Here is a 9618-nt window from a genome sequence, read left to right on the forward strand (position 1 = left end):
ACAATAAAGCAAGAAGCCGAGGTGTGGGACGACCAGCGCACACACTCTCATTGCTCCCGTAAAGCAAAACACACACACAGGGAGAGAGAGAGAGAGAGAGAGGTCGCCCACTCAAAGCAACGGAAACAAAACAAAACAGTTACGGTGCTCCGCCCATGCAGCCAGGCAGGACGGCAGCGGTGCGTGTGGTGCAAAAGAGAGCACCAACGGGCCTGCATGGGTGTGCATGCATATATACAGTGGTCACATTATGTGTGTGCTTCGTGGGGTGAGGTGAGGGCGAGAGTCCATGCAAGGGGACACACAGAGAGAGAAGGAAGAGAGTGTGTGCGGGCGGTGCACGGCTCTCTCTCACTCACTCTCACGCGGCCACCACCGCAGCAGCAGCAGCACACGCAACAACAAGAAGAAGCAAAAGAGGGGAGGTGGTGTGGGAGACCGCGGTGCCGCTGTCACTGCTGCCAGGCATAGCCGTTTCACCTGTTTTGGCGTTTGTGGTTGGCGCTGTTGTGGATCCCGCACTCTGAGAGACCGTATCGTATTTGTTGGCTGATGCAGCTTCACCATCGGAAATACTTCCGAGTGGTGTGTCGCTGTCAATGGAGGGTCGGTTCGGATGATTGTTGGTTGGAGTGCCTTCTGTGCCAGTGTCGGACTGCATGGCCGTAGCTGCCGTGGTGCTGCTGCCGCTGTTGCCTTTCGTTGTTGCACCACGCATTTCTTCAACCGTCATAACCGGCAATCGTGAATCTTCCTCTCCACCCGTTGGTGCGACAACTTTTTCGCCGGCGTCTTTGTTCTGTTCAATGTCTTCTGCGACAGACTGCTGAGAATTCCTCGTGCCATTGCCGTTTTCGTGACTTTTCTCGTCACCACGGCCAGCTGCAGATGTGGATGATGGGTTTCCATCCGCTGCGCTGTTGGGTAATGGAAGCTGCAAGGGACTCGGCAACTCTTGTTTATCTTTATTTACTTGCAAACTGTCTTCTGATGGTGTTATCGTTTCAGCTTCATGAGTGCCATTCAATGATGGTGGCTGTAAGCCTTCGTTGTCATGCGACTGCCGGTGCTTCACTGATATCAGCTTGTTTTCAGGCTCTTTCACCTCTTGACTTGTTCCGTCACCTTCCCTTTTCCTTTTCAACCAATTTTACATCTTCGTTTCTTCTTGCTTTTTCTTCCTCGGCAGCACCTTCGGTTCCTGACACAGTTACTTCAGGAGGTGGTGAGAGAGCTTGTCCTTGAACATTTGGTAGTGGTGTTTCTGGGCCTGCTGTGTGTGATCCTGGCGTTTCAGGGCGCGGTGAATCCTGTGAATCTACACCTTCCCCCACAAGATCACCGGAAGCATCAGACTGAAAACCTGCGGATGCCTCTTCACAACCGCCGTCGGCACCGCACCACAGCACGCAGAGGGCACACACCAGCAGCACACGGCCAGTCATCATCATCGCCATCACTCCTGCCACTTGCCTGCAGCCTTCAGCACAAACCAACTCCCCGTCAACGCAGAGCGGAAGCAAAAGGAGAGACACGGCCGCTACACCACGCACAGCCACCGCACAGTCACAAATGGCAGCAGCCCAGCAGCGGCAGCGCACACACACCATGAGGCAGTTGGAACCAGTGAAAGGGCAAAAACACACAACGCCCCGCAGCAAGCAAACAGAAAAACACACAAAACAATTAGAAACAAAACAAAGCTAAACAAACAGCAATGAAGCAAAAAATGTGAACACACAAAACAAACGGCTGCACAGTATGGCTCCAGCGCGCACGCACCCATCCTCAAATGTGATTCCACGCAAACAGTTGTGTGCGTGCCATGCATATGAGTGTGTCTGGGGTGCGTTCAACGTGACGGATGCGGGGAGCGACAAGGAGCACACAGCAGGGCAGCGGAAGCAAGTGAAGCAAAACACAATCATTAGTTTATCCTGTTTAGTACATCGGACCACAGTAGACGCACACAAGTCCCCGCGGTTGAGTGCTGGCACGCACAGCCCGCACACAATTCTTCAGCCCAGAGTGGTGTACGCCAGCGCGGATACGGCGAGCAGCAGCGGGGCACACACCCACGCAGAGCTGCTGAGGCTGCCGTCGATTTCGCGAAGAAGTGACGGTGCGCGGGTGGTCGTTGTGGTTGGCGCCTCTGTGGTCGTAGTACTTGGTGCCTCTGGCGCAGTGGTCGTCGTGGTGGTTGTCGTGGTTGTCGTGGTCGTCGTAGTTGGCGCATTTGCCTTTTGAATTTGTTGGACTGGGTCAGCGGATCCACTTGGTTGCTCTTCTGTAATAGGCCCCGGAGGTGTTGGATCGGGACTTGCTGACGGAGCCGATCCCATGCCTGTCTCTTGTACGGTATCGGTCGTCGTGCCTGAATTCGGTTCTTTACCGTCCGTCTTGTTTGGCCCTACCGCATCGTTTTCACCTGGATTTTGTGTATTACCGTTCCCGGAACTTAATCCTTGTGACGTTTGGCTCTCACTTCTTTTGTGTTCTTTACTGGACGTACTTCGCGACTCTGGCCCAGCGGGCCCCTCTGGCAAAGCAGGCGATAAACTGGAGCCGTCCTCCTCTTGATCTTCACCAGTCCCTGTCACGCACACGGACGGGCAGCAGCACAGGGCAAGCACCAACAGGGCGCACAGCAGACGGCACGTCATCATCGTGAGTGTGGTCGTTCAGTGGTGTGGAGCTGATCTGCACAGTGAGGGACATGGAGAGCAACAGGGGAGACGAGAGGTGCGGCAGACACACACAGAGGGCAAACACACATGAGGAGAGGGCAGCAGCCAGGCATGCACCGTACGCCGCACACCACGCACGACACACACTCCAATCCACGGCAGCAGGCACACACACACACGAGAATAGGTGCAGCGCCCACAGCAACACAACAGCAAAGTAACCATTGAAAAAGGAGAGATCACCGCACACCACGTGGATTGTTGGTCCACGGGAAGCGCAGCCACCACAGCAGCAGCAGCACACGCAAAGTCAAGCGCAAGGAATGGAATAAAGCAGCCATTTATTCGTGTTTCTTTTTGGAGGGTGGAAGGTGTCTGCATATGTTGTTATTGTTTTTGCGGAGGGCAAACCTTCATGCCTGCATCGTCTGTTGGGGGTTCCTGCAGTGTGCACAACTGTTTCCTTCTCTTGTGAATTTTTATTGTGTTGGTGCAGCCAATAATTCAATTTGTGTTGTTCCTGCTTTTCGCTGGTAAAGTGCTGCAATAGATGTTTTTATTTCCTCCTTCGTTGCTGTGGCACATGATTCCTCACCGTTTATTGCGGTGGAAATGAGAATATGTGAGTGGACTCCCACGCACCAGAACGCACCTTCGCTCCTATTTATTGGTGCACAGAAGGGCATGTGTGTTTGGTGGTGTCTCGTCCATGTATTCTTGTGGGCGTACATTCTCCTGCAGGCTGAGGGCGGGTGACGCTCCGTCGCGGTGCACTTCCCTCGCATGCCGCCCACTGTGATTCATCATGCATCACCCCCTCACACATTCCGTGGTGCCACACCGTTGATATTATTGCAGCCGCTGTGATTCCGCGTATTTCACGCATTTCATTGTGCCACAATACATCCGCTCGTGTGGCCGCCGCATCCAAACAGCGGTGCCCAACACCGTGAGCGGCAGTCCACATCCTTGCATTTCCCAGCGCAGTGGTGCTTGACTGTCAGCCAGGCGTCAGACAACACGAGAGTATTGTGCTGGCAGTACAACACACGGAGCTGCAGTGAATGACTCGGGCGGCGACGCATCTATTTGTTGCAAGGCAGTGAAAAGGAGTCGGACAAAATAATGCCGGCTGCATGCACGACACCATATCCACAGCCAAAGCATGCGACTTGATGTGTGTTTCATTGGTGCTGTGAAATGCCTGCAGACGACGTCACTAGTGGAGGCACACCACCCATGATCAGCGGACAGACAATAATCGGCATGGGAGGCCACAAAAGGCAGCAACGACGCCAGCAGCAGCAGCTCTCTCTCTCTCTCTCTCTCTCTCTGTTGCCTCCGAGAAGTAATTATTCCACCAGCCACAGCCGGCTGTGCAATCGTGACACTCCATGCACGTCGTGGCTGCGTCAACACATCCTGCTCCCTGCAGCGCCTCAAAAGATGCCTCACTCCGTCCACTAAGTGCATCGATGCGGGTCGTGCCTGGGCTGTTCGTCAGGACCACAGCGATGTGAGGGTCACCGAGTCGCAGCATGTTTGTTGTGACGTTGTTGCATGGCACCTGCACACACACGCAGCGCCTGCATCCCTCCCTTTTGTGTTCGCCCTCTGCCGGAGTGGCCACACACACGGGCAGCAGCAAATTCACTTCACCCTCGACGATCCAAAATCAACACGGACATCCCTCGCGACGCAAAGATCTCAGTTGCCAGCACGGGCCTCCTGCCGCTCTGCCATCGACGCCGAAACACGGCACAGTGCACGCACTTATTTTCCTCGTGTTCCGTCAGCCGTTTGCTTCACACATTCTCCGACGGGCTGACGCCCACAAAAGCACGCCACAAAAGCCACTGTGATCGCACAAGCTCTTGCGATGAGCGTCCGTGTGTGCATGGATCCGCTGCTCACACGTGCTGGCAGGCAGCCTGCAGTCGGTGCCCTCGTGCCAGTCCATCGGCTCCAGCATGGGAAAGAGAAAATGGCCAATTCCTCGTGTACTTATTCCCACCGGCAGTGCCAACACGCTGGTCGTCAGCCGTCATTCCTCAGCACATCCAGGAATGCTGAAAAGTGACGTGGAACCGTCAGCCAGCAATGCCACAATCCCCGCACACATGTCGGCTCCACCAGAGAAGACACACAAACTACAACACCCCTCACATGTTTTCCGAACATCATTCCGACACACCGCGACATGCCAAACAGAAGTATTCGTCACTCCATGCACCTCCCCACACAATCACATAGTCCATGCACCACGCACGGCAGCAGCTTGCACACACCATTAGGCATCCGGCCTGTTCCTCCAATCCTCCTTTCGTGCAGTCCGTGGGACGCACAGCAATGAGGCCGGCACCGCGTGTGGGCAACAAAAAACATGATGGAAAACACGTCACACATGAGAGTGTACAGCAACCGACCATTAAATAAAGGAACAGCAAAGATACTTATTATTCCAGGAAAACAACAAAACCAACAGTAAAATGTAAATAATAAAAGAAAACACGCATTCAACGCGGCACACGTTCTCCGTGAGGAGCCGCAATTCCACACTCTTTGGCTCACAAGACCGCCACAACTCCACACAATCGCAGAAGAAGCAGCAACGCCCAATACACGCACACACGCACAGTGCCGTCAACAGTTAACTCTCGCAGTGTCAATTTCGCGTCGTAGAGCAGGGCAAAGCAGTCGTCGGGACACACACCGCTCCCGGAACACTGCGCGGTGAATTCTCGTAATTGGGGTTCTCGTGTCCAGAGGCATTGCGTTGACTCAATCCGCCGGCATCATCCTCAGCAACAAATCCACTGCCTGCAACGCCATTTTCTAAAACGAGTGATTTGTGTCCAGTGGCGCTGCGCTCATTCACCTCGTCCGTGTTATCCGCAGCAACGTGTTCCCTGCCGCCATAAGTGACAGACATGATCCCGGATGCATTCAGCGCCACTACTATTCTCGGACCGTTGGCAAAGGAAAGCCTCTTCTTGGATGCATTCGGGACCATCACTTCGCTCGGATTGGTGGCAAACTCAGACTTCGTCTCGGACGTGTTGGTCGCCGTGTTGGATGCGGGACTCGGATCGACGGTGTTGGGTCCGCCAGCCGCCGCAGACTGTCGCCAATCCTCGTGTTGACGTGGCGGCTCAGCATCAACTTGCGGCGCAGTTGTCCCACCAGATTTTGTGTCATCCCTCCCTTCACGGGGTGGCGGCAACTGACAGATGCCTGTCCGGTCAGCATCGCTGCTCCGTGCAGGCGGATGGATGGTTCCATCGGAGGAAAATTGACGCCGCCACAATTCATAAGGGCCGGCGTATTTATGTGTCGTCACATTCATCGTGAAGGCAACGGTGGCCCCTTCCTCCTTCCTTGCACAGCTGGCAGCACAGTTGCTACATGTGTGCACCGCATTGGCCACATGGCACACAGTACCCAGCTCACCATTCCTGCTATGCATGCGCACATCAAAGCCACTGAAAGTATAATTCTCATGCTGAGCCTCAGCACTGGCAACAGAACACCTCTTCCACGCCCACACACCCACGCACGCGATAGCTCAGGCAGCCGTCACTCGGAGCACACGACACATCCACCGGCACAACCACCGCATCCGCATCACCAGATAAATGTCCAGGACTCCCAGCAGCCGTCACACACACGGACGAGCAGCAGCAGCAGCACGAGAGCGCAAGGACCAACACGGCGCACACCACACGGCGCCGCACCGTCACCATCGTCATCATCGCAGTCATGGTCACCCGTAGTGGAGTCGCTGGAGTCAGTCAGCTGATCGGTGAGACAGAAGGAAAAGAATGGGAAAAGAGGGAGAGGGACGGAGCACCGCGGATACAGCAAGAGAGAGAGAGCAGACAACATGAGGAGAGGGCAGCAGGCCCAGCCGCACACTTCACACACCACGAGACGGCATCCACGCAAGGAAGGCACACAACGCCAGCAGCCACCCGCCATGCAGCAGGAGAAGACATCCACCACCATCTCCCCCAGCTCATCGCCACAGCCCAGAGAAATGGCAAAAACCCGCGGCCACCACACAACGCACACGCGCAAGCGAACCCTCATCCATCCTTGACGCGCCACCAAAATTTCAGCCATCCCGCCCTCAATGGGACACGGAGCCCAACTCAACGCAGCCACACGCGGTGCTCCACACCCGCAGGAAAAGAGACTCGGGCAGCGCACTCCCTCCTCCCTCCTCCCTCCTCCTCACTTCTCCTCATGGCCACGGAAGAAGACAACAGCCGCCACACGCAACTGCCAGCATGCACTACAAAAGAAGCAATCAAATCCACCGCAATGTGCATCCTGTGTGTGTGTGGTTGTGTGTGCCTGCAGAAACACAAAGCATAAAAGTAGAAAAGAGGGAGCAGAGTGTGTGGAGAGACGCACAACAAAAATGTACAGCAGAGATGCATGGCAAAAACAACAACAGGAAGAAGAGCGCTCAAACTCATGACTGCACTGCAGCCCAAACAGCGGCAATTCACACAAGATTTATTTAAAACAAAAAAACTTTACCCTTCATCTTATATAAACCCCATCACACGAAATAATTATAAATAAAAAAGAAAAGAAATCGTCCATTACTGTTCCACACAAATTTAAACAACTGCTTGCCGTGTAGCCACACCAAACTGTCTGCATATATTTTGCCCGCAAAAGAAAATTAAATAGTTGCATATCTTTCAACCGTCTGACCCTCTGTGTGTCCGCACATCGTTTATATTTCATGGGGTCATCTGCGTGTTGCTGCTCCCCTCAGCCCTCTCATTGGCGCGTGAGTGCGGCCCGCAGAGCACAGTCACTCTTCTTGTGTGCATTGGGGACTGAGAGAAGCACGCAGACACGACAGGAGTCGCGTCACTCCATCGGGAGAGTGAGCGCAGAAAAAAAAAGAAAAATCATCGGAGGGAGAGAAATGCTCACGAGGCCGACCCCGAAGGGTGCGCCACCGCACGAAATGAACACGCAAAGCAAAACAAATCCTCAAAGAATAACACGGTGGCAGGGTGTGGCTGTGTGTGTGTGGCGCTGCGGGTGTCCGCCCGCCCTGGCCGCCAAAACAAAAAAAAAACAAAACAAAAGGGAAAGAAATGTGTGCTCCGCCCCACAGGCCCTCGTCGCACGCCCACACGTCACGGCTCCCTCAGCGCGCCGTTCGTCGCCGCCCCTCCTCATGCGTGCAGCAGGCGAGGCGCACAGGGCCGTCGTCGTCATGAGCGTGTCGGTGGGTGTGCGAGTGGAGCAGTTGGACGGGAAACACACGGCACCCCTCACAGGAAGAGTGCAGCAAGAAACAATTAAAAGGAGGGAAGAGTAGAAAAGAAAAAACGTCCATAGTGATTGCCCTAAAAAGCAAAAAAGAGAAGGGATGGGCGATGAGAGATTTGAAAAAAAAAAAAAGTAAAATCTACCAAAAAGAAGCAAACAGGAAAATAAATTTAAAATGCGCAAAAAAAAAAAAAGATTTATGAAAGTAAGTCGTTCCCATGGGGTAGTAATTCTGTTCTCGGGAGGTCGCAATTGTCCCACGCGGCAGCCAGTCACTCCTCACAGAGCCGCAAACCCCCACAGTCCCAACAGGAGAAGGAGCGGCAGTCCGCTCCCACACACAGTGCCAGCGTCGGTGTTATTCCCCTGCGACACATTTCCGAGGCTGCTGCTGAGTGCCGTAGCATTTACTTCCCTGACCTGTGAATGGATTCCCTCCTCCTGCCCATTCGTTCCTTCCACCTTCTCCCCATGCCCGCCAGAGCTCACGCTCACCTCAGGAGTTTGGGGTGATCCATTTCCCGGCATCGTATCTCCACTCCCTGTCACCACCGTTGGGCTAGCATCAGACGAGGGTGTCGTAGCAACGGAAGCTGCACTGGATACACCGCCAGCACCAATATTTGCCGTCAAAGGTTCCTCTTCCAACGGCCGTTGCCCGGCAGAATTGGGCCGGGGCAGGGCTACCTGCACATCTGGTGCAATTACCGCTGGTGACTGAGTATCCACCACCAATGTCTTCGGATCTTCCGGCTTCGGAATAGTAATTGTATTTTTGGTAAGCCCTGCAATCTCTTCGGAAGTCAACGGTCGATTGTACAACAATACGTTCTCCACGGTCACAGAGACGTCTCCTTGGCCCCCTGCGCTGCCTCCATCCCCTCCAATGTAGAAGTGGGAGATCTTTTTATCTTTCTTATTCTCCAATTCACATTGTGCATCTCCGACACGCTGACCATCAACGTACACGGAGCCCTGGGTGCCGTTCTGTAGCACAATGGCCACTTGGTAAGTTGTCTGTGGCTCCCAAGTGCTGCCGAGCTTCTCTGTCGTTTGGCCACTGCACTTTAATATCCACTTCTTTTCGCTGTTGTACGACAGTCCTAGGAGCACAGGATTATTATTGTCGTCATCCATCTTCGCACCCATCAATGGAACTGTATCTCCTTCCTTCGGCACACCGTCGATGGACACCGTCGTCACAAGAGTGAAGTTGTAGTTCGCAAAGTGGTAAAGCTGATTCTCCCCTTGCTTGCCAACGGGCCACTCCGCCCACGCACCACGTCCTTTAAATGTTACGCCATTTTCCGTTTTCTCAGCCCCTTCTTCCATCATTACTGTAGCATTCACCCCGAGGTAATCGTCCCTCCATGTGCTACCAGACAAGTCGCCAGACAAAAAGCCAACCAGCCCATCCGTGATCTTAACAGCGCTGCAGCCATTGTCAGCTGGGGTGTCCTCCAGAGCACTTTTAAAGGGGCACAGCTTGGAGACACGTTCGTCCACTTTCTTCCAGGTCGCCAGCACCTTCTTCACCCGCTCCAGCTGCTCAGTCAGACGCAGAGAAACCATACCGGGTGATGGTGTCTCCCCTCCGATTTCTTCTTCTCGTACAGTGCAATCAACTCCTCCT

General features: G+C 54.1%; 3 protein-coding genes and 1 pseudogene across 3 annotated transcripts, besides 11 other annotated features; all 4 read right to left on the minus strand.

The window, feature by feature from the left end:
* Window positions 1–1718: part of a sequence feature (areas not merged during assembly with more than two copies in the genome that could not be assigned to a particular haplotype) that runs on past the window's edge.
* Window positions 79–102: a microsatellite.
* Tc00.1047053507699.180 lies at window positions 360–1457 on the minus strand (annotated as a pseudogene).
* Window positions 1664–1749: a sequence feature (A-rich).
* Window positions 1719–2612: a sequence feature (heterozygous, non-Esmeraldo-like haplotype).
* Window positions 2019–2666, minus strand: Tc00.1047053507699.200 (mucin TcMUCII, putative; the record flags this gene model as incomplete). Its single annotated transcript, XM_810906.1, has 1 exon — window positions 2019–2666. One exon carries the CDS (start codon window positions 2664–2666, stop codon window positions 2019–2021), a length of 648 nt encoding a protein of 215 aa, XP_815999.1.
* Window positions 2131–2233: a microsatellite.
* Window positions 2613–4371: a sequence feature (areas not merged during assembly with more than two copies in the genome that could not be assigned to a particular haplotype).
* Window positions 3996–4021: a microsatellite.
* Window positions 4372–4894: a sequence feature (heterozygous, Esmeraldo-like haplotype).
* Window positions 4895–5521: a sequence feature (areas merged during assembly that could not be assigned to a particular haplotype. This can correspond to areas where the two haplotypes were merged or to regions with more than two copies in the genome that were merged during assembly.).
* On the minus strand, window positions 5353–6153 carry Tc00.1047053507699.210 (uncharacterized protein; the record flags this gene model as incomplete). The annotated part of the gene is made up of 1 exon (XM_810907.1): window positions 5353–6153. The coding sequence occupies one exon, from the start codon at window positions 6151–6153 to the stop codon at window positions 5353–5355; it is 801 nt and encodes a 266-aa protein (XP_816000.1).
* Window positions 5522–5678: a sequence feature (heterozygous, Esmeraldo-like haplotype).
* Window positions 5679–9618: a sequence feature (areas not merged during assembly with more than two copies in the genome that could not be assigned to a particular haplotype).
* Tc00.1047053507699.230 (trans-sialidase, putative) lies at window positions 8265–9557 on the minus strand (the record flags this gene model as incomplete). The annotated part of the gene is made up of 1 exon (XM_810908.1): window positions 8265–9557. One exon carries the CDS (start codon window positions 9555–9557, stop codon window positions 8265–8267), a length of 1293 nt encoding a protein of 430 aa, XP_816001.1.

The sequence above is a fragment of the Trypanosoma cruzi genome, genomic scaffold, assembly GCF_000209065.1.
Source record: "Trypanosoma cruzi strain CL Brener 1047053516349 genomic scaffold, whole genome shotgun sequence".
NCBI lineage: Eukaryota > Euglenozoa > Kinetoplastea > Trypanosomatida > Trypanosomatidae > Trypanosoma > Trypanosoma cruzi.